Source organism: Heliangelus exortis, chromosome 23 (genome assembly GCF_036169615.1).
Source record: "Heliangelus exortis chromosome 23, bHelExo1.hap1, whole genome shotgun sequence".
Taxonomy (NCBI): Eukaryota; Metazoa; Chordata; class Aves; order Apodiformes; family Trochilidae; genus Heliangelus; species Heliangelus exortis.
The window spans coordinates 2,381,918-2,404,574 of NC_092444.1; the positions used below are offsets into that span (position 1 = coordinate 2,381,918).

The 22,657-nt window shown below is 45.5% G+C and overlaps 1 protein-coding gene across 3 annotated transcripts; it reads left to right on the forward strand.

Moving 5' to 3' along the window:
- Nucleotides 1–872: 872 nt before the first annotated feature.
- HP1BP3 (heterochromatin protein 1 binding protein 3) lies at nt 873–22,448 on the forward strand. 3 transcript variants are annotated; one of them, XM_071766675.1, is made up of 13 exons: nt 874–964; nt 9,027–9,229; nt 9,640–9,742; nt 10,677–10,827; nt 11,200–11,359; nt 12,629–12,772; nt 13,289–13,369; nt 14,913–15,067; nt 15,820–15,910; nt 16,606–16,765; nt 19,233–19,344; nt 20,282–20,419; nt 21,237–22,448. In XM_071766675.1, the coding sequence occupies exons 2-13, from the start codon at nt 9,134–9,136 to the stop codon at nt 21,520–21,522; spliced, it is 1,677 nt and encodes a 558-aa protein (XP_071622776.1). In that variant the 5' UTR covers nt 874–964; nt 9,027–9,133; the 3' UTR covers nt 21,523–22,448. The 3 variants fall into 3 exon arrangements, with proteins under 3 accessions (XP_071622779.1, XP_071622776.1, XP_071622777.1); XM_071766676.1 differs by lacking the exon at nt 9,027–9,229 and having other exon boundaries at nt 886–964; XM_071766678.1 differs by lacking the exons at nt 19,233–19,344; nt 20,282–20,419; nt 21,237–22,448 and having other exon boundaries at nt 873–964; nt 16,514–16,662.
- Nucleotides 22,449–22,657: the final 209 nt, after the last annotated feature.

Below are 22,657 nucleotides of genomic sequence, written 5' to 3' on the forward strand. Positions count from 1 at the left end.
AAATTCCCAGCTTGCAAGCAGTTCTCAGCGATGGCACTGCTGTCACTGAGGCGGGCACAGGGGACCGGCGGGAGGGGGTATGGAGAGGCTGAGGCAAAGCGAAGGCGGGCAGAGGAGGAACAGAGAATGGCGGGAGGAGGACCAAGAAAGAGGTCGGAGGAAAGATGAAGTGTCCAGAGCTGGAACACCCCGGGCTGCACGGCTCTGACAAGGGCGAGGGAGCTGTTGGGGGCTGAGCAGCGAGGAGCTGAGGGCAGGGTGAGGGTGGCGGTGGCTTGGCAGTGACCGCGTCCCTCACAGTGCCCTCAGGGGCGGAGGCGGGAAACGCCTCAGGCGGGACCGCGCACAGAGGTGCGGGTGTGTGTGACTGTGTGGGTGTGACTCTGTGTGTGTGAGTGTGACTGTGACTGTGTAGGGATGGGTGTGGCTGTTTAGGGGTGAGTGTGACTGTGTGTGTGTGTGTGTGTGTGTGTGACTGTGTAGGGGTGGGTGTGACTGTGTGTGTGTGTGTGTGTGACTGTGTAGGGGTGGGTGTGACTGTGGGTGTGTGTGTGTGTGTGACTGTGGGTGGGTGTGGCTGTGTGGGTGTGACTGTGGGTGGGTGGGACTGTGTGGGTGGGACTCTGTGTGTCTGTGTGTGACTGTGTGTTGCTGTGTATCTGCCTGTTTGTGGTGTTTGCACTGCGCATGCGCACGCGCCCCTCCGCCTCCACGTCGCGCTGGAGGAGGGAGCGGGAGGGGGGGGAGAAGCGGGGGGGGCGACGTCGGCGTTCGAAAAATGCCCGCGGCCTCCCATTGGCCGCCGCTGCCGCCGTGGCCACGCCCCTCCCCGCTCGCCGAGGCCACACCCCCCCGCGCCGTCCCGCCCCCGCCCCTTTGCCCCAGCCCCCCCCTCCGCCCCCCCCGCCCGTTCCCCGCCGCCGCCGCCATTTGAGGGGCCGCTTTGTGTCCGCCGGGCCTGCTGGTGAGTCCCGTCCCCTCCCGCCCGCCCCCGGCGCCGCGGCGGGGTAGGGGAGGTGGGGGGACCGGGCCCGGTAGGCCTCGGGGTAGTGCGCGGGGGCGGCCTGGCGGTGCTGCTCGAGAGGCCTTGGGAACTCCCCTTAGCGCCGCGCCCCCCTCCCTGACAGGCCGCGGAGCTGTCGTGACGAGTCGCGACGGACTGGGCGGACAGTGTCGCGGCCTGCTTCCTCTCCAACGTTCCCGGTACCCGAGGAGGCCCCTGGTGTGGCGGGTTCGCCCCCGTCCAGGCCCCAGGAGGCGGCCCCGGCCCTCGGGTGTCAGCGGCCCGGAGAGGTGCGCGGCGCCGCGGCCGGGCCTGGCGGGGTGCGGGCCCCTGAGCCCTCCTTGTCTCTCACAAAGGAGATTGCGGGTTTCAGAACCGCCTCCCCCGCCCCGCTGACACCCGGTAAACAGGGGTGTGCCCCGGGTGCGATGGGGGAGCGAGGGGGGAAGGTCAGCGGCGGAAGGGGCTGGTAGGGGTGCGACGCAATAAATAATTGCTATTTATAAACTTCGGCCGTGCCTTAGCTCCCGCGGCAGCCTTCCCGCCTTTTGGTTGTGGTTCTTTTTCCTCCACAAAGTCGCTTCATCAGAGGCCAGAGAAATGCCGCCACCAAAGGAAAACCTCTGACTGAGACCATTGAGGCTCCGCTTCCAAAAAGAAGCTCTTAAAATCCCCCTCGGTGCTGCTAGAGATGGATACAGGCCGGAGTGGGAGAGTACCAAGCACTTCTGAGTTCCTCCCTGAGCCCCTGTGGTGGTCACAGCCTGGTTAAAGAATGTTAATTACCTTTCTCCTCTTACTGCATGTGCTTTTCCATAGAGAAGGCTGTTAAATTCCAGTCTGGAATGGGACTGTTCCAGAGGGACTTCTGTGCTGGGCTTGTTATCGTTGTTGCCACTCTGGACTATGGGGTGGTTTGGGTTTTGCTGTTTTGTTGTTGTTAAAACCTTTCAAGGACTTAAGGAGAGAAGGAGCAGCGCAGCAAAATCTCAGCTCAAGTGGTGCAGTTCTTGCCAGACCAGAGGGGCTCTACCGGGTTAGAGCCCTGAGGACGCTTCCAGAGCCGGGAGCGGGTCAGAACAAAGCCTTTCCCGCCCCTATTCTAACTATTTCCACAGTCAGTGTTGCCTTCTAATCACGGGGAGGTGGCTGAGCCTGTGCTGCAGGAAAAGAAAAGTTAGATAAGTGGTGGTGTGGGTGTGTGCGGGGACAGCTTGCTGCGGTCTGTGCTGCTTCACAGGTTACTCCTGGAAAACCCTTCCCTGGCAGAGCAATTATTTCTGGGTTAACAAGTGTGTTGCTTCTGAGTTCTTATCGGGCCTTTTGAGTAATAGTTGCTCTCTGATTTCCAAGCACGTGACCTTTTTTTTTTTTGATTGTTTGGTTTGCTTTTACCATAAATAGTATTTTTAGCATCTTGGAGAAAGCGTTGGCCAACAATCTTTGGCAAGCAGCTGTCTTATTGAGGCGGGAAAGGTTCAGAAGTACTGGTGTTTATAAACAATGTTACGCTCTTAAACTCCTCCGTGTGAAGGGGGGGGAGATGGGCAGGAGGGAATGAATGAAGGAGGGGAGGGAGGCATTGCTGAAGGGTTTAGTGAAAGACTGGGGTGTTTTTGATGGGCTGGGCAGGAGGGACTCAGGTGCATAGAGATCCTGGTAAATGAGAGAAAAAACAGACATAATTAGGAAGAACTAGCTGTATGTGCCTTGAAAACATCTACTGGGTTTTGCAGCCTTGCTCCCCTTTACCTGTCTGTGCCTCCTAATTAATTAGCTCTTCAATGCCTTGTGTGCTTTCCTCAGGTAGCAGTTGCCTAAATTATTTTTGCCTTTAGAATCTCTCTCTTCTCAGAATTTCTTTTTCCCTTTCAACAGAAGCTGGTGTGTGACTCTTTTGTCAGTGTTTTTCTTAAAAGTGGCCCAGGATGTTCTGAAAGCTTTAACTTCCATGAGGAAGAACAAAAGTTTTACATTGATGGGCTCTAATATAAGGTGTGAGAAGGTTTTGTGCAGGGAAATCATAGCTTTTTGGTTTTGTACCACAGAATAAATGATGGCTGAATAAGTAATAGCAGTGTTTATATAGTGGGTTTAAGTTTAATCTATCTAAGCAAGGAGGATGTTGCCTATAAAAGGTTCTTACCCTGGTCTATAATGTTAGCAGCTTGAATTTTCATTCAAGGATCAGTGGTTTGTCAAAATTCATCATGTTGGATCCTGGCATTAAGATATTTCATCCAATGCTGCAAAAGTCTCAGCAGTGGTTTTTTGTGTTGCAGTACTTCTGTGTTTGTGACCCAAACCTGTTCTAAACTTCAGTCTGAACCCTGTGCCCTCTCATTTGGGCTGTTCCCTTCCTGAGCTGCTTGTGTCAGTGGCAGCACTTGGGGGATCTGTACCAGCCAGAAATGGTTCAAAAACACAGAGGTTGTCACTGTCACCTTCCTGAGCATTGTTGTGGGGAGGGGTTGTTTTTAGACAGCTGTGCAAGCAGAAATTCTGCTTTGTGTTAATGCCTCAGCTGAAGTTTTTGAGAGTTTTTGGGTGTATGATGGTGACATGACTTAAGTTGCACAGTACCTGGTTTTGGCTGTGTCTGGGAATGTGAAGAAAACCTCCTGGGTGCAGGAAAAGAAGATGATCCAGGCCATGGAAATGATCTGCTGGGTCAAAGATTGATGGAGAAAGAATCTGAAAACCACAGTGGTTTTTTTATTGGGCTGGCACTCTTGGGGGGTGAAGATTAGTGGAGGTGAGGCATAGGTTGCTACTTGTATTTTAATAAAGATCCACTAAGACTAAGCTGACTTTGGGATGCTGGAATTACTCTGCCCTAGTAGAGAGAAGGCACTGAGCTGTGTCCCAGGTGGGGAGGCAGAGCATCCATCTCTCTATAGAAATGTGCCTTTTTTTTTTTTTTTCCCAGTGAAAGCAGCACCTGTGTGTGCAGAAGGGCAGTAATTAAACTTTGTTGTGTAAAAGTCCACAGGATAGGCAAGTCTAAGTCATGTTGTGTTTGTAGCCAAATTCAGTGCTACTCTGACATGAAAATTTATCTATAGACTTGGAAAAAAGTTAATTTTCAGGCCTCTGTGGGTAGGAATACATGTGCTGGGAAACTGGAAGAGTGAAAGATTTCCCTGTGCTTCCCTGAACCCTAACAGGATTGGGATTGGTTTTGCTCCTCTCCTTAAGGCTGTATTGGGAGGGAGGGGATGGAAATAGAAACTGTAACACTAGCCAAGCCCCAGAATTTCTTGCCTGGCAAGGGGTGTGCTATTAGATCTTTGTACTGGGCCACGATTCTTCTTTAATTGAAGCAAGATGGTTTGTAATGCTTGTAGCAGCTCAGCTCAGCTGGCTTGGAACAGATCTCTGAGAGACAGCAGCAAGAGGGTTACCAAAGCAGCCCTTGTAACTTCAGTGGGAGGGGAATGATTGAAAAGTCTGCTTAAATAGGACACCTCCCAGGAAAGTGATGTGGCATGGTGGCACAAAGTGAGCACAAAACATGGTGAATGGCAGCAAAAGTGATTGGAGTGCCAGTGGTGAGGTAATGCTCAGCCAGGTGTCAAACAGGAGTGAATTTCTGAGCAGGATGCCAAGTATGGATTAGGAGTTGGGGACTCACTCTGTGTTCAGTAAGATCTTTTCTTCCTCTGCACGTTTTGAGGTTGGTTTAGATGAGTGAATACTCGTGGGCTGACTTAATCAAACCAAGGGGTGAGCTGCAAAAACAAAAGGGAGATCAGTAAGTGCTGGAACATCTTGGGGAAGCAGGCTGTGACAGGCAAGCAGCTGAGAATGCTCAACAGGTACTTCTGGTAAGAGAGGAATTTGTATCCCAGGTGGTGCTGGATTCTGTTATGATACAAATATTGAGGGTTCTGTTGAGGTATCTTCTACCAGAGCTGGATGAAATTTAGGGAAGTGCTCTGATGATTTCAGAGGGCCAGAAGTCTTGGTGGCCAGCTTGCAGTTTAGAAGGTAATGTTTTGGCACCATTGGTTTGGAGTTCCATTTTTGCTTTGTAAAAACATTACCATTTCCTGTGCTTTTTTTCCTGCAGCTTCTGAGATACCATAAATGCTCTTCTGCTCAATTCAGCTTTAGAAACTAATAGAGCTAATTACATGATAATTATTAGCCTGGTTTTGTAATCCAGTTATTTTGCTTTTTAAACCTGATAATCAACAGTTATTCCTTCTTGCATTGCTTGCAAGGTTGGTGGGTTTGTAGCCCTTGGCACCCTGGCTTTCAAATCTGCAAGAATATGAGAAGTTTTTCTAGCCCCTTTTAGACCTGATTTCTAGACTGCTTCGTGTACCCTGTACCAAGTCATGTCCAAGAGCTCATCAGTCACCAGGGTGCGTGTCGTGTGACAGTAAGTGGACACCCCTGACAGCACAGGGCTGGATGTGCTTTCTCATTTTTCCATTGCATATTTGTTTTCAATCCACTCAGCCCATGCACCCTACCACGTCCTTGTGACTTGGTATTTCCTCCAGCATGACAGTTGTCTTGCCATGTTCCAGACCTGATTTCATCCCAAAATATTTTCCTTTCAATGCGATTGAAGTTTGAGATAAGATGGAAAATCTTACAGCCAGCAGAAATTCAAGGAGTCAGCCAAAGTATGCCTCAAATTAACTTACTTTTTTTTCTCCAAGTTCCTGTGCATGTTACATTGGTAGGGGCACTTCCACTGTACTGAAATATTATCCAGAATCTGTATGTCTCACCTGGATCCTCCTTTATTTTTTTTTTTTCCTAAAAATGATCTGGTACTTCAGGGGAAAATTTTGTTTTTTGTTTTTTTTTTTCATAATAGTTCATGGCACGCTACCTGCATCTTTGACTATCTTTTCCATTAGTGACCACTTCCTGACCTGGGAGGCTGAACACTATTAACCATTTCTGCTAACCTAGAAATCCAGACAGTTGGGGCTTTTTTTGTTAACCAGCTCCATGCTGGATGACCAGCTTGGAAACAACTGGTTCATGGGAACCTGTGAACCTGCAGTTCAAATGACCCACAGGAAAAAAAGTGAGTAGCTGTGTGAGGAGTTGCTGCTTGTATTTTCAAGCAGCTTTTTGAAAAGCTTGCTATCCTGATATTACTTTCATTGCTGATTATTTTTCCCACAGCCTGTCAGATTGAATTGTACAGTCCTTGCTTTCCAACTGTGAATTATTAAAGGTGATGCTGGCAAACATAGCTGGGGTACACATTTAAAGATGTCTTAGGATCCCATGCAGGAAACTGGGTGTCCAGGTAACAGTTGTTTTTTGGCTGACTTGATTTTTCAGTTAAATAAATCTACCATTTTATTTGGAGGGAGGGATGAGAGGTTTCCTGCATTGCTGTTGCAAAACCTTCTAGGCTTTTGGTTTATCTTTTTGAGAAACTAAATTCAGGCCTGTTTGTAGGGTGCCATTTCACAACCAGTCCAGAAAAATCCCTGTGAAAAAATAGGTGAAGCAAGAGCAGTCCTTGAGCCTGATGCTTTCCCAAGGTGGTGCCAATGGTTTTGCTCCTTGAGAAGATCATTGCTTTGAAGTTAATAGGAGATAATTCTCCTGCCCCTTTGATTCCCTTGGCCTTTAGTGCAGGAGGTGATTGACCCATAGGAATGCCAAGGGAATCAACCAGCTCCTCTTTGGGTCACTCTGAATTTCTGCTGGGTGGTGGCTCATCTGAATGTATTGCAGGCACTGGAGTTAGGAATTGTGCTTTGTAAAGTTTCAGCTTGAGAGTAAAAAGGCTCCAGTGGTTTACCCTGATCTAAACAAAAAGGTTTTTTAGAACCTGGGGAATTTTAAGTCAAAATTGAGTGGTTTCATGCATGTGACATGCAGGTCACATAGTTCATAAATAAATAAAACTCAGGACCAGCTTCAGTGCATGCCTGTATGTGTGTGTCAGTAATCCCAGAGAAAGTGGCTCTTGTAGCCCCCACCTGATTTCCCTGAGGATGGGTCTGTAATTGGTTATTTTAGGACTCACTTCAAAATGCTGGCATTTTTTTAGAGGGTTTCAAGCTATGCTTGCTGGAAAAGACATTTGATACTGAGCTAAAGGTTGGTGGAATTTTAAAATTTTCCTCTCTACATTTGAGGTAGGAAGGTCCCATAAAACAGGCCAAAAGAAGCAAACAAACCAAAAACAACTTAAGAAAAGTGCTGGGCTGCAGTTTGTAGGTTTTAATTGGTCATTAGTATTTTTTTTTCCCATTGTGAAATTTCATCAGAAATCTTCATTCATCTCATTGGTTTTGGTTTTGGTGTGTAGTCTGGTTTGATTTTTCTGTTTTGTCTCAGAAGAAAACATCTGACACTGTGCCACTGGTTTTCTTCTCCTGGTGCTGGGACAGGGCAAGTTCACTGGGGTTTTTTCACAGTGAGTGTTCAGTGTCAAAGGAGAAGTCACAGGTGTTGCAGAGACAGACTGACTGCCTTTTACTGTCAGAAATGGTGAGTTTGGGTGACTGTCAGCCAGACTGGCCAAGGGTCTGTTCCTCCTCTTGCCATCAGGCCAAAATTAAAGTCTCCTGATCTGTTGTACCTGACATGGCACTGTGCCCACCTGCAGCAGCAGTGGATTGAAATGATTAATTTACTGATTATCTGGGGAGGAGATCTTGTAGGTAGAATGCTGTAGCCTCTTGCACCAGCAGTGAGTGTGAACCTTATCTTAATGTGGGTGTTCCCCTTGACTCCTCTTTCACTGCCACTGGGTTTGGAATGGAAACTCCCTACACTGCTTGGAGGTTTAAGAAAAATGCACTGTGCAGGTGAGCTGGGTTTTGGTTTGATTGGGAAAATAACTGGAAGTAGAGAGAATCTCTGTGATTGATTAGGAGGCTCCACTGGTGAGTGATAAGAGGAATGTGTTTTGGGGCAAGAGTACAGAGTAACAGAGGTGGTACTGAGATGGTGCAGAGCATCCATCCCTGCAATGGAGATGTGCAAAGTGTTCAAAGTGATCTTGAAAACAGTGCCAGGAGGAGTGGTGGGAGGTGTCTGTTCAAGGGGAAGCCACTCAGGCTCAGAAGACCTATTAAAAGTGAAAATTTGTGTTAAGTGTCTGCTTTCTCATCTGAGCAAAACATCCTGAATATGCAGAAGTTGGGAGCATCTGGCTGTTCCACTGTAAGGGGGGGAGGAAAGGGATGTGGAGCTTGCCCTTTGGATGGAATGAGGCTGCTGAGCCTGGGGAGGTTTTGCTTTTGAAGTTTTTTAAGGGAGTGCTGGGAAGAGGAAGTGAATGAGCAAGTAAACCCTGTGTTTTGAGGTGGAAATAGCAGAGCAGCTCTGCTTAGGGGAGGCAGGCTGATGGACAGCAGGTAAGAAAGGCTTTAGCAGTGTAATGGTAGTAAGGGGTGAGACTTGGTGAGGGTTAAACTAAGCTTAACTATTTGGTACCTGTGCATGTGTTTGGAGGAGAGTTTTGTAAAGCTTTGATTTGTAGAAGGTCTGGAGACTTGTGTTTTGATGGCTCTTTTCTTGTTCCAGGACTCCTTTATTTCCATAACTCTCCTGGGGTGCAGTTTGGGAGGGGCATGGCTTGGGTCCCCAGTGTGTGTTTTCTGTCTAACAGATTTAATGGTTTAATTCCTTTAGGCTGATAGAAACTGGATCAATGAGTCAGCTCCTGCTTCTACAACTTACTTGTTATCTCAACGCCTTCCTTTAGGCACAGTGCAATGTCTGCTTTTTGTTAATGCTTCCTGTTAATTTAAAGAGCTTTTTTATTCTTTCAGATATGTTTTAATGGAGCAGGCTGCAGGTCTGGCTTACACCTTTACCATTTCTGCTACATCCATAGCACTCAAGTTTGCATACATGTTTTAGCATCTTTGTTGAACGCAAATGTTGATTGTCAGTTATGTTGTTCATGAGCTGTAAGTCATTTTTCCTTTTGTTTCTTTTTTTTTTTTTTTAATCTTTAGTTAGATACATGGACGTAGACGTTTTTGGTTTTCGTTAATTTTCACACCACATCTTTTCTGTACTTCAGGTTGACTCCTCCTCACTTCACTGTGAAAACCATTAGGAAAAAGTCCTTGGGGTTAAAACCTGGGGCTCCACAGTGTTACCTGCACTTGGGGCTAGAAATTATTTTAAATGGCGACTGATCTGTCTGAAGCTGAACCCGTGCATCATAAGGCGCTTCCACTCTTAGCGGGAGCTCAGCTGATCCACACGGACAAGTTAAGTGAGGTAGGGGCTGGCCCATTCTCCAAGCTTGCCCTTGGATCAGTCCTGCTGAAGGTTACTTGGTATTCTTTCTCCCCTGTTTGTAGGAAACTCAATTGGGACTCTCTTAAACCCTGTAGGCACTCTCCTTCCCCTTCCCTGCTTTCCCTAAGATGTATTTCTTCAAATCCTCCAAATGCTCATTTAATTTGGAACGGGAAAGAAATTATTTCTTTTATAACTGTAAAATGCAAAACCATCCTCTCCTAGTATGCTTCAAACAAGCTGGTTTGAGGGTCTTTTAAAATTCCAAAAAAAAATCCAAATGTCACCAGAATATTTCTGCATTTGCTGCTTTAATTTACTTTAATCCCATGTCAAACCTTTGCTGGTTCTTTCCAGTGTCTGTGCTGATTTTCCTCAACTTTTTCCAGAAAGCTGAAGAAGACACGATGCCGATCCGTCGCGCGGTGAATTCTTCTTCCAGGGAAACTCCTCCCAAAAGCAAACCTGCTGAAGGTGAAGAGGTCAAAGCAGGTACAGTGAATTGTTAGTGTCTAATAAACTACAAGCTTTTGTTCTGAAAAAGCTTTCTGTAAAAGCTGCCATTATTAAAATATTCCTAATTCTCAGCTCCTTTCGACAGGCTTTTCCTGGGTTGTTGGGAAGTTGTATTTTTCTGCCACTTTTTTTAGTCTGAACCCATTTGTTTTATCCTTCATATCCTGTGGCAAAGCCCTGACATTCCAGACAGGAAAATAGCATCTTTTAAGCTTGCACAATTTTTTGAATAAAGGTAGAATTTGTGAAGTTTCAGTAGTGCCAGGATATGGCTTGAGATTGAAAGGTGGGGTTAATGAGGGGAAAAAAACAAGGTATTTGAATTCTTTTTCTTTCTTTTCCCAAGCAAAAGGATTTTACCATGATGTGTCATAAGTTCTAGTCCAATATTAATTTGTCTGGTCTCAGCAGCTTCATCTCAGTGTTTCATTTAGTTTCACTGACTTGGTCATTTCTGGTCTCACAAATAAATAAATTGCATATAAAATCTAATTGCTAATACACTGGGTATTTTAAATGCATGATGCATTTATGGGGAAAATATTGACAGGAATGTAGTAGGGTTGCTTAGCTCCTTCTCAGAGATCAAGAGCATGTCTGCTGCATGGAGCAGCCACGGTGAACCCTTCTTCATCCAAAAAGTGAATAATGGCAGTTTATGTGCATCTTATCTAGCAGGCAGAGCAGCCTGTAATCTATTTTTAATTAAATATACTGGATTTAATTGGCTTGGTAAGTTGATTTCTGGCTGGATTGGCTCCTCCTGATAGGTGAGTGCTTCTGCAAATCCATGTGCAATCTAAAGCTTTGCCAGCTCACTGAATGGTCACAATCCTTCAGGTGCCACAGTGCACCTGAAGAATAGAGGCTGATTTTAGGCAGTAACTTGATGCATTTTCACATCTTTTAGATGCAGAAGTCACCTCTGAGGAATCTGCTTCTGTTGGAGAAGAACAAGAGACTGAAACCCTGCCTGCTGCATCTAATGAAGCAGAACAGCCAAAGGAACCTGAGACTGAAGGGAAGGGGGAAACAAAGCCCTCAGAAGAAACCAAAAAGGAGTAAGGCTTGTTAGGTGCTGAATTTCAGGGATTTGGGCAGAATTCTGGAAAAATCAAGTTCTAGAGGTAGAAAAGGTGGTGGGGGAGATGGGGAAAATAGGGTGAGTCCCTTAAAAAGGTGCTCATATTTCTCAGGAGGAAGCTACCATCAAGTGTAGCTGCTGTTCTGGAACATGTGTGAGGGCCAAATATCAAAGGTCTCTTTTTTTTTTTTTTCCTAAGAGAAATATAAAAATTTTTATTATTATTGTTTTCAGTGTCAGCTCTAAGCTTTTTTTTTTTGTTATTCTGCTCCTTGGCTTTTTTTGTTGTTATTCTGCTCCTTGGCTTGTTTTACAGTGTCTCTTATGTTTCCTTTGTAATTTTCCTAAGTGAGAAGGATCAGTCCAAGGAAAAGGAGAAGAAGGTGAAGAAGACCATTCCTGCCTGGGCAACTCTTTCTGCTAGCCAGCTAGCCAGGGCACAGAAGCAAACTCAGATGGCTGCCACTTCCCGTCCCAAAATGGATGCGATTTTAACAGAGGCCATCAGGGTAAGCAGGAGACAAATGTTGCTTTTGTTCATCTGTTGCAAAGCAGAATAATTTGTGAGCCTAAAATCCACAATTTCAGCTTGCTGATGGTGCAGATGGTAGTGCTGTCGTTAGCAGGAAACTTCCTGTGTAAGATGTATGTGCCTCTGCCTGGCAGCCCATGGAGCTGAAATGTGAGTCCATGATGATGATCAGGGGCCCTCCAGCTTATTTCTTTGTTTATAAATTGTTTTTCTGCCTAACTACATTATTAGGAACAGCTCTCATTACATAATGTGGTTGGTTGCTGTCATCATTTAATTTGGTGTGCCTTCTAGCCATATTTAGCTTGATTTACCTTGATTAATCCATCTGATACATGCTTTTTTCAGCATTAACTCCCTCTAATTCAGGACAGATGGAGCTGTTGTAAACTTGCATTCCAGAGTGGTGGTGTTCTTGGTTTACTGTATCCCTCCTGGTTGTCAGGAGAGACCTGTGCTGTTGGGAGAGCTGCTGCTCTCTCCTTGAGGTTTGGTTCACACACACTGCCATCCCAGGAGGCCTGGACTCCACCAGCCACAATTGCAAAATGGCTTTTCCAGCTGCTGTATCTTTAAAATATGAACTTACACTTAGGTTTTCTACTGGTTTACTAATGTCTAATGCCATTCCTCAGTCATCATCTTCAACAAATAAAATGAGCAACTTGCTCTGACCTAATGATAAATTATATGAAGGGTCTGGAGCACAAGGCTTACCAGGAGCAGTTGGGGGAATTGGGATTGTTTAGTCTGGAGAAGAGGAAGCTGAGGGTAAACCTTCCCTGAGAGGAGGTTGGAGCCAGAGGGGGTTGGTCTCTGCTCCCAAGGAACAAGGGATGGGACAAGAGGAACTTTTGGCCTCAAGTTGTGCCAGGGGAGGTTTAGGTTGGAGCTTGGGAACAATTTCTCTCTGGAAAGGGTTGTCAGGGCCTGGCCCAGGCTGCCCAGGGCAGGGGTAGAGTTCCCATCCCTGGAAGTGTTAAAAAAAAAAATGTAGACATGTTTTAATAAACATGGTGATGTTGGATTGATGGTTGGACTTGATGATCTTAGAGGTCTTTTCCAATCCTAATGATTCTGTGACTCCTTTATCTGACATCAGCAAGATGGAGTAACCAGTTGTGCAGCATTGGTTTGCCACAAGGTGACTGTTTTTCACACAGTGTTTATGCCTTGTAATTGCTTCAGAAGTGCAGCAAGATAATCTCAGTGGGTGATTTCTGCTGATGCTTGGTGTCTGTTCCAGGCATGTTTTCAGAAGACTGGAGCATCAGTGGTTGCCATACGTAAATACATCATCCACAAATACCCTTCCCTGGAGCTTGAGAGGAGAGGCTACCTCCTGAAGCAAGCACTGAAAAGGGAGCTGGAGAGAGGAATCATCAGACAGGTGAGAGCTGCTTTGTGGAGCAGCATGGAGATGGTGAGACTGAACTGCACAGGAGTGTCTTAAACTCCCTCAGCAGGTCTCTGGAGTAATCCTGCTCTATCTCATGGTAATCATTCAACCTTTGCTTCCATTTTGGACACTGACAGAATGTCAGTGTTGTCCTGTCAATGGGATCCTTTGCACTGTTGTTTTTTGTGCAATTTCTAACCCTTTCTTGGGCTTGTGTCATCAGACTGAGCCCAGCAGTATCATTTCTGCAGCAGCATCTTTCTTTCAGCACTGTGGTAGCTGTTAGGATCTCCTGGTCAGGACAGCAGAGGATGTTTTAATGTCTGGCTGTGGTTTCTGATACTACTGAAGTTTCAGTGGGTTCAAATCCTCCCTCTGCCAGAGCAGCCCATGACCAGGGTGACAGTGGATTCAAAATGTGCCTGATGATGCCAATTAGTTTCTTTCAGGTTGTTTTTATTCCAAGTTACTTTGTAAAAGACTGAAATGGACTTTCTTTCACACTAGGTGAAAGGAAAGGGAGCTTCTGGGAGCTTTGTGGTGGTGTCAAATGCAGGAAAAACTGTTCCAAAAGCCAGAGACAGAAAGGTAAGATGGATAATTTTAAACAAAACTGTGAAAAATCTTGCACTGAAACACATACCTCAGGAAATGCAGCCTAACCCCAAGCCAACAGTGTTCTCTCCCTTGCTGTACTTTTCCTCCCCAAGTACAGTAATGAAAACACCTGTAGCACTAAAACCAGAATCAGAGAGCTAGTATGAGAAATTATAACCAAGTAGAATAATAAAAATCCTAGTTTTAAAATGTTTAACATAAACACTGAGGCAGAAAACTGAATAACCAGAAAGTTCTGTCTTTGTGTGGTAGAGAGAGAAGTGTCTTGGGTAATGTAAGAGATTTCTGCTACTGCTGTTTCTGTTGTAGCTGTTGCATGGATAAAAGGAAAAGATACCAGTCTTCAGGACTGTCAGATGAACCTTTTTCCATCCAGCTGTGAAGGCAAAGGGAGGAAAAAAGTGTCCTAGAGCTCTGGAATCAAGCTGCTGTTGGGTGTGAATTGTTCTGGGGTAGGAAAACCTGATGTGGGGTTTTTTAAGCCTTGTCCTCACAATTACTCGTGGTTCCAGCCCTGGGTGTGTGAAACACATTTCTAACACTGCAGTTAAAAAATGCTCTACTGAAATCACCCATCCCCTTGTGGTTTAGATGGGTAAACCCAGAGTATGGTTACACCTTGGTGCTTATCTCTTGGCTTCTGGGGAGACCAAAAGCCCTGAAACTGAAGGAAATGGTGACACGCCTGGTGCAAGGACACCACAGGAAACTAATTGCAGGGTGACTTCTTTTCAAAGAGAGCTCACTGGCTCCACCAGAAGTTTGAGCAAGGCACCTGAGAACTGCTAACACATCACTCTTCTTGTCTGCAGCATATTGGTGTCTTTGTTTCTGGTTACTTTCTCTGTGTTGCAGCAAAATAAATAGCTTGCTTTGGTTTGCATTCAGCCAGCAGTCAAGCAGCTGTCTGGGTGAGCAGCACCCTCACCCATCTGACTGTTTGCAAAGCTGCTGTTCAGCATCAAAATCATGAAGCTTCAGCACATTTCCCCCCTGTCTTTTCTGTACAAAGAACAGACCTTTTTTTTTTTTTTTTTTTTTCCTGTTTGTGTCCTCCTCATGCTAACAAAGGGGTGAAGGAAAATTTAGAAGGGACTGTTGGCTTCAATTAAAATTTCATTCTGTCAGTGTCACTCCTCTTTAACTGTTCAATTTCTGGGAGGATTTGACCTGTGTAAACATCTTGCCTTTGATGGTTTTTAGATTTCTTGTCAGCTGGTATAATTTTCACCCATCTTGTAACACAGGAAAGTGCCTGTAGGAAGAGGAAGGAACTACATATGTGATTAAATACTCAGCAGTTTTTATTTGTAAAACTTTCCTAAGACTGATGAAAATTCCAGACAGGTTTGCTTGATTTTACTTGAGCTGCCAAACTTTTTAAATCGATCATTTAAAGAGCTGTCTTACAGAACTTGATTTTCCAGAGCTGTGGCCAGTGTCAGGAGCATTGCTGGCTCAGAAAATCCAGAGTTTTAGGCCCCACTGATGTGTAAAAGTGTGTTTATTTCAGAAAAGCACCTCTGCCTCGCCTGCAGAGCAACAAGTCAAGCTGGAAGATGTCCTGCCCCTGGCTTTCACCCGCCTCTGTGAGCCAAAGGAAGCTTCTTACAGCCTGATCAAGAAATATGTGTCCCAGTATTACCCCAAACTCAAAGTAGATATAAGGTAAGTGCAGGACTACACTTGGGCAAGCAGAGCTGCAGGAGAGCAGTGAAATGCCCCCTTTCTCTGGCTTTGCCTCACTCATTCAGTTCAGCATTTCAGCAGGCAGGTGGTGCTCTGCTTTGCTGGAGGGAAAGCTGTGCCTTTTCTGCATCCCTCCCCTCCCAATCTTTGTTCCTGGTGCCCAGCATTACTCTGCTCATCTCCACCCTTAACCAAACCCAGATCCCTTTGGCTGCATGGATGTGAAAGGCCTCTCCTTGGGATCTTGTCCCACTTGGTTCTGGATGCTTTAGCTGCCCCCTGCTAACCTTTAAGTCATCTTTCAATGATCTTAAGGGTTGCCCATGCAGAGTGGGTCAAGGCCTGGGGAGGAAGCAGATACAGGAAAACCCTGTGCACCACCTCTTAGAGGAGCATATACTCAGCCCCTTGTTTATCTCTGAGCTGACTGACTCATTGCCCACTGAGTCCAAACGTGCTTTTCAAAATGAGTAAATCCTTCCAAGTGAAGCTTGTCTGTTCCTGGATACACAGTGACACCAAGCAAGCTTTGCAGTTGAGTTGCTGCTAACGTGCATTGTTCTTCTCATGTAATCAGCACTTGCTGACAGCTCTCCATTTAAAATGTCTGTATGTAGGCAGATACCACTCGTGAGTACCTCTCTGCTCACACTCTGTGTAAAATATGTTGTTTTCTGTTTGTGTTTTAAGCTGTCAGTGTGTCAGTAAAGCTTTATCCTCCTGTGTTTCAGACCCCAGCTGTTGAAGAACGCCCTGCAGAGAGCTGTAGAGAAGGGGCAGTTAGAGCAGATCACAGGCAAGGGAGCATCTGGGACATTCCAGGTCAGAGCCAGAGTTTATGTTGCTTTGTTGACAGAATTTCACCACGAGCCTTGGTGTAGTAACTTAACCCTCTCCCCCTTCCAGCCCATTTTTATTGGGCACACCTTTCTTTAGCAGCTTGTCACATTCAGGAGTTCTCAAACTCTGAAGCAGTAGGACTCTTACTCTCCTCTTGGTCTACATTTCTGGAGCAGCCCCCCTACCTTCCTTGCTTAGTGTGCTCCACATGCAGCTACAGCTCTGACTCAGTAGCACAGTAGGGGAGATGGTGGGGTAAGCTTTCCTTTCCATCACTGGTTCTGAGTGCAGCAGGTTCCCCAGATGCCTGCAATGTCCCTTTATTTTTTAATCATGTCCGTGATGCCACAGAAGTCCCTTGGGTACATTTGGTCTGTGGGATGGAAGGAGATCTGATGTATTTCCTTCCCTGAGTGATAGGCCCTTAAAATGCCCCATCCTTGCAGTGTATTTGGGGACTGGGACAATGTTTTAGTGCCACAAACCACTCCAGGCCAGATGAGTAGGCCTGTCCTCCCAGTTCAACTGGGAGAGCAGCATTCCCCCTGCAGTGTTTTAATATAAAACGTATCTGTGCTCATGCAGGAGCGCCGACCCACCTGGTGCAGAGGAGCTTGTCCTGACCTGGTTTGGGAGAATTTTGTCTTGATGCTTTTCTCTTCCTCCTTGGAAAATAGCTGAAGAAATCAGGGGAGAAGCCCCTGCTGGGTGGGACCCTGATGGAAGATGCCATCCTGTCTGCTATTGCGGCCATGAACGAACCGAAGACCTGCTCCACCACAGCACTGAAGAAATATATCCTGGAAAACCACCCAGGGACCAACTCCAACTTCCAGGGTAAAGTACCAACGAGGGAGAGTCCTTCAGCTGCAGATCTGTCTGTGCAGCACCTTTAAACTATTCCATTGAGCTTGCTGAGGAGCTGACAGCTGCTTGGCTCTTTGTGCTGCAGAGATGTTCAGTGTTTTTAATTCCCATTAGTTCCTTTCAAACCTGACAAAAGCTGCCTTCTGAGACATAATGCCTGCTTCTCTTGTCTGCAACACATTCCCAGGAAGAGGGAATAGCATTCAAGTAGTTTATTGTACTTAAATCACCAAGTGATTTCATGTGTCTCTCTGTATTTTGAAAGGCTACAGCTTGGCATAAACAGCCAAGCAACAGTTCCTTGTTGCTTTTTATTTAGAGAAGTTGCAGAATCTAAATTTTTTGAAAGAAAACAAAAATATTCACAAACAACCCTCTTCTTGATTTGAGGTCCTTGGCTCTGATTTTAAAAGGTCAAAGGAGTGAGGAGAGAAACTAATCCTGTTGGATTTGGAAAGAGATTTGACATGTCTTGGTTCCCAGGAATGACATTAATGTCTGGTTTGACTTCTTGCATTAGCAGAAGCAACACTAACAGAGACTTTGAAGCAGATCTTCCAATGGCTTATTTTGCATTATTTGCCCTGGGCCCTGATGCAGTTCCTCAACTGAGGCTGGAGGTCATTGGAAGCAGAATGCTCACAGCAGTCTCAACTAGAATCAAAAAGCAGATCTAAAATTAGATCTGTTTGTTACTGTGGTGTCACAGTGCTGGTGCCATCCCTCAGGACATGGAGGGATGGAGAGGAGGTTGCTGATGCCACAGTCTTCACCTGGACATGACATGAGCACAGCTCTTTGGGCTCACAGAGGAGCTCAGGTTCTCTCAGTGTGGGCTGAAGTAGTTGCCTGGGGCCTTCTGCCAGTTAGAGGCTGATGTCAAGTGTGACTTCTCAGAGAAGAGAGTTTCCAGCCTTACTAAACCCTTGTACAGTTTATTTCCAGACTGCTGGAAACTGGCCTGCTCCCTCAAGGCCTCCACTTAGCCAGCCTGCAGCACTTGCCAGTCTTGCAAGTCAGATAAGGAAATTTCAGCTTGCAGTCTGTTGTTTTCTTTCTCCTTCCATTACATAAAAGGAATTTTGATGATCTCTTGCTCTGTTTTAAGATCAACCAGAGGAAGATGAGGTGAGATGTAAAGGCAGGCAGGTCCATGCTACAGAGCCAGTGCTCTGCTCTCCTCCCCATTGTATACCTCCCACTTATAACTGGACCTGACTGGAGTCAAATCTTTTCCATATGGCTCTATGAATCTTTGGTACCCAGAGTAAAAAGAGCCTTATGTTCTGTATATTATTCCTGCTTTTTAAGGGCTTCTTGAACTATGAATATTCTAATGTTGCAACAATAATAATTTACTGGATGCAATCAGCTCAGCTGCCCCTGTGCCATGCAAAATAAACCATTTCAGCAGAGGTAACCTGTGGGCTGGGGAGGGTATGGTGCTGTCCCAAAGGATTCTCTTGCTGGGAAATGGCAGTGGTTGATAAAAACCCATTCCAGGAGTGTTGAGTAAGTGATCAGAGTGAATAACTTTGCATACAGACAGAACCAGATGGCAGTTCAGCCAGCAGTGGTTTTTTTATTTTTCTCATTCCATTCCTCAAGTGAACCTCTCTGAAACATGCTTGAGGGCAGGCCTTGCTTTTCCCTTGGTTTGGAGGGAGCTAAATATGTAAATGTCCCTCTAATTCAAGCTGAAAATTGTTTTGCACTGACTAAACAACTTCAGCCAGAGACAAAGATCCCCTGTACTTTGGCAGTTTCAGTTACAATTCTGACACAAGGCACAATGGAACAGAAAGCTGGAATCAAAAGTGCATTTGTCATATTCCTAGATGAAAAAAACACAAAACAACCAAACCATAGAACAAGGGAAAATGCACTACATTTGGAATTTAGAACAGGAGAAGGGCAGAACCATGGTAAAGTCATGTTTTAAAAACCACTTTGGAGAACAGGCTGAAGAAAGCTGAGGCTTGGGTTAACTTTGGACAAAGTAATTACATGGCACTGTTCAGAATGCATCCAGCAGAGGATCTCTTGATTATGACTTCAAAAACCTGCAGTGTTCTTTTTGCCTGCCTTTGGGGAATTTAAAGCTCTGCTCCCTTAGTGTTGTATCTTCTTTCTAAAAATCACCTGAAGAGAATTTATTTCTTATTTAAGACATACTAAGACTTCTAAACACAGTGGTCTAGCAGTGTCTAGCAGCTGCTCTTTGCTGTGTGCAGAAACAAGCATGCAGTGGTGTCTTCACAAGTCTTAGATCTTCAGGGCTGTTTGATTCCTCTGTAGCTGTTCTGGGCAAAGGAGATTTCACCCTGATTCTCCAGCTCTGATTTCAGAGGGCACTGCAGAGAGCAGTAAGGTCAGACAAGTGGGTAAAGGTAGTAATACAACTTTTTTTTTTTTTTTTTTTTTTTTTTCCCCACAGTGCATCTACTGAAAAGAACCCTGCAGAAATGTGAGAAGAATGGCTGGATGGAGCAAATTTCTGGAAAGGGCTTCAGTGGGACCTTTCAGCTTTGCTTCCCTTACTATCCTAGGTAAAAAGCTTGGCTGGAAAATGATGTTCAAGTGTCTTCTGGGTCAGGCAAGGAGCAATGCTGGAGTTCACAGCCCAACTCCTGTTTACAGGGGAGTTTGTGGAGAGTTTATCTGGTGAACCACATCATCATCACCTGTACTGTAGATAATGACAGTACTTGGGTAGGCATCCAAGTAGACTGCAAGTGGAAATAAAACCTTAATAAGAGCAGTGAAAATATTGGGCTTGGTATTCTCAGATACTGCCCTGATGGGTTTTTTTTTTTCTTTTGCAAAATGGGGCTATTTAACTCTTCCCATGCTAAACAAACCCTCATGAGCAGGCAGAGTGTGGTGTTCTTAACACAAAGATGCTTCTAGGACCTACCTGCTTACCTTTTGTAATGCTGATGTGGAAGAGAGATGGGAGGAGAGAAGGAAGATGACCTGGATTAGCTTCTGGGAGCCTAACCCACCCTTTCTTCTTCTGCTGTGAGCACACATTGTGCTGGGCCACATGGAGCCCAGGAATGGTGACTTAGTGTCCCACAAAGTGCCAAATGGCAGCGTAGTCATTAAAGTCTCTGCTTCCCACCTTCTTTTATTGCATACATACCAAGTCCTCAGTGGCTTCAGCCCTCATTCAGAGCTGAAGTTTCCTCTTGTCCCTTTGTTGTCCACCTTGTGTTTGCACAGAAGGAGCAATGAGGAGAGAAGCAGGAAAGGGGCAGCTCATGGCTTGGATGTTCCTGGTGATTTACAAGCTACTGTTGCAGAGACTACATAGCTTTGGGTTTAAATAGCAAACACAAGTTTTTAGGCTATTTCTGGATGGCCTCAAAGCTGTGAGCTTACAAGCAGATGGGCAGCAGTGAGAGCCAGGGTTCCCCAAGGCTTGCTGGCTCTGGAGTTGTATCCTTAGAAGTAAATCATGTTCTGACAAGAGCCCTCTTGTAGCCCAGATGTGCTCTACCCAGAGAAGCAGCAAGAGGAGGACTCTGAGGAATCTGATGAGGACGAAGAGGAGGACTCTGAGGAGGAAGAAGAATCTGAAGAGGAAGAGTCTGAGGAGGAAGAGCCACCACCAAAGAAGAGGTATGGCAGCATGGGAGACAAAGGGGCTCATTTGGATGAAATAGAAGTGACTGTCAGAGCTGTAGAGCACACAGGTTTGTCTCTTGCTGTGGTGGTTTGTCCACCAGCCTGTTGTTTATTAATTACTGGAAGTTTCTAATTATGAACTGGGACACTGTGAGGATCAGAACTTCTCCAGGTGTGTAGCCTGCAGAAGCAATGCCTTGCTCTGGAGATTCTGATCTCCCTTAATCCATGATTTGAAGCCAACCTCTTTTTCCTCCAGATGAGAAGGGAGAGGGTATTTATGCTTTAGTCTCCCAAAGCTGCCTCTCTGCTTTACACAAGTGTTATGTTTCACAGGGGATTTCTTGTACTTATTGTTTCCTCAGGAAATCTTTTCCCTACAGTATTATTTGCAGTTCTGTAGCCAGATATGAAACTTGCCTTACTCAGAATGTGAATTTAAGATGTGTTATTCCTTTAAAAATCTCATTTAGAGAGGAGAGAGAGCACTCGGGTCTCCAACTGTTCTGACATCTGATTTATTGTTGTTATTTGTATGTTTATTGTTTGTCTGCCTGATGAAGGAGTTTCAAACCTCACTGGCAAAGCCCTGTGAGGCTTGAGGAGTGCTCAGCATGGAGAGATCCAGCAGCAGAGTTCTTGCTCTTTGGGATTTAGCTAATGAAATGTACTGGTGCAGGAAGGAACAGCCGTGGTAAAGAACAAGGATGCCAAGATCTGCTTCCTTGATGCAAATTGATGACAGCAGCTGTGCTCTGGGTAGCATTTGTACCTCCACTGAGATCTTGTGCTGTCTTTTTCTTTCTGACAGGATGCAGAAGAGGCCACCTCCAAAATCCAGGAGCAGGGCCCCTCCCATGAAGCGAAGGGAATCCAAACCCAAGCCAAGAAAAACCCCTGCAGCCCACCGGGGGAAAGCAAAGCCCCCTCCTAAGGTTAAAACCCCTGCTAAGAAAGCCAAACCAGCAGCCCCAGCCATCAAGAAACCCTCTGGTGGCAGCTCTTCCAAGAAACCAGCAGCCAGTGGGAGGAAGGAAGTGAAATCCTCTGCCAAGGGCAAATCCACCATGAGGAAATCTCTCCGGGCAAAAAAGTAAAAATTTTCCACTGTCAGGGAATCCCATGGTCAAATCCACAATCTTGTTTTTATAAGTCAACGTGCATTTGTATTTTAGTTCTGATGCTTAAACACTTCTTTTATTTTTTTTTTAATTTTATTTTTTTTTCTTGAATGGTGGGGAAAAAGCTGAAAACTAAATCAAACCAACCTGAGCATTTGTTAGATCTCAATGCTGTGCCTCGTGCCTGCCCCTCCCCTGGAACAAGTCATCTTTAGTTTCTGCAATAATTTTAGGACTTTTCTAGGACATATATAATCTGTACATTTTACGGTGTTCCTCTTGGGTTTGGGGGGAGGGGGGGGGGGGGAGGGTTGGCTTTTAAAAATTCTTCAAAGAAGATCTTTATATCTTTAGACAGCAGGAACAGGATGATTGGGGGAATGTGATTCTTAAGGAGAAGGTACAAGGGCAGAAGAGTCCTCCCTAGCGCCCCCTCCCCCTGCATGACGAGGTCCTTAACGCTTCTGTGAAGAAGCAGTGTAAATACAGCACTTGCACTGAGTCCTGGAGGTGCTTCTTTCTGCTTGGCTCTGGCTGGGCTCCTGCAGACCAGTCAGGTTTTGTTTGACAAGAGGCAGGAAACAGAGGCTGCTGATGGTTCTGATGCCTGAGGGGCTCCCAACCGGGCAGCTCTTGGTTAGGTGGGTGATTTGAATTAGTGTTTCCATGCCACATGTTACCTTAAAACCAAAATATATTAATTAAAAAAAAAAAAAAAAAAAATTAAAAAGTCTTCTTGAATCCAACTTTCAAATGTTTTTAAGAGATGAAGAGCCTGAGTTTTGTCACCTCTTGTTTACCCTTTTTTTAAAGAAAAGTTGGAGAGCTATCCAGTGCTAATGTAGAGATGTTGATAAGTGAAGAACATGCAGTTTGCTAAAATAAAATGAAACTAGATTCCAGTCTTGCTTTGTGTGTCCTTTCCCTTCCTCACCACAGCTTTTCTCCTTCTGGAAATGCAGAGAGGAGGGCATCACAGTCACTGTGGATTGCTGCAGAGCCAAACCTTTGTTTGGCACAAGTACAGTGCCAGCATGAAGGACTGGGGCTATTTTAGCCTGAGCCCCTGCCAAGCTCTGTAGTTGGACCAACTTCTCACCTTTTTCTTCCC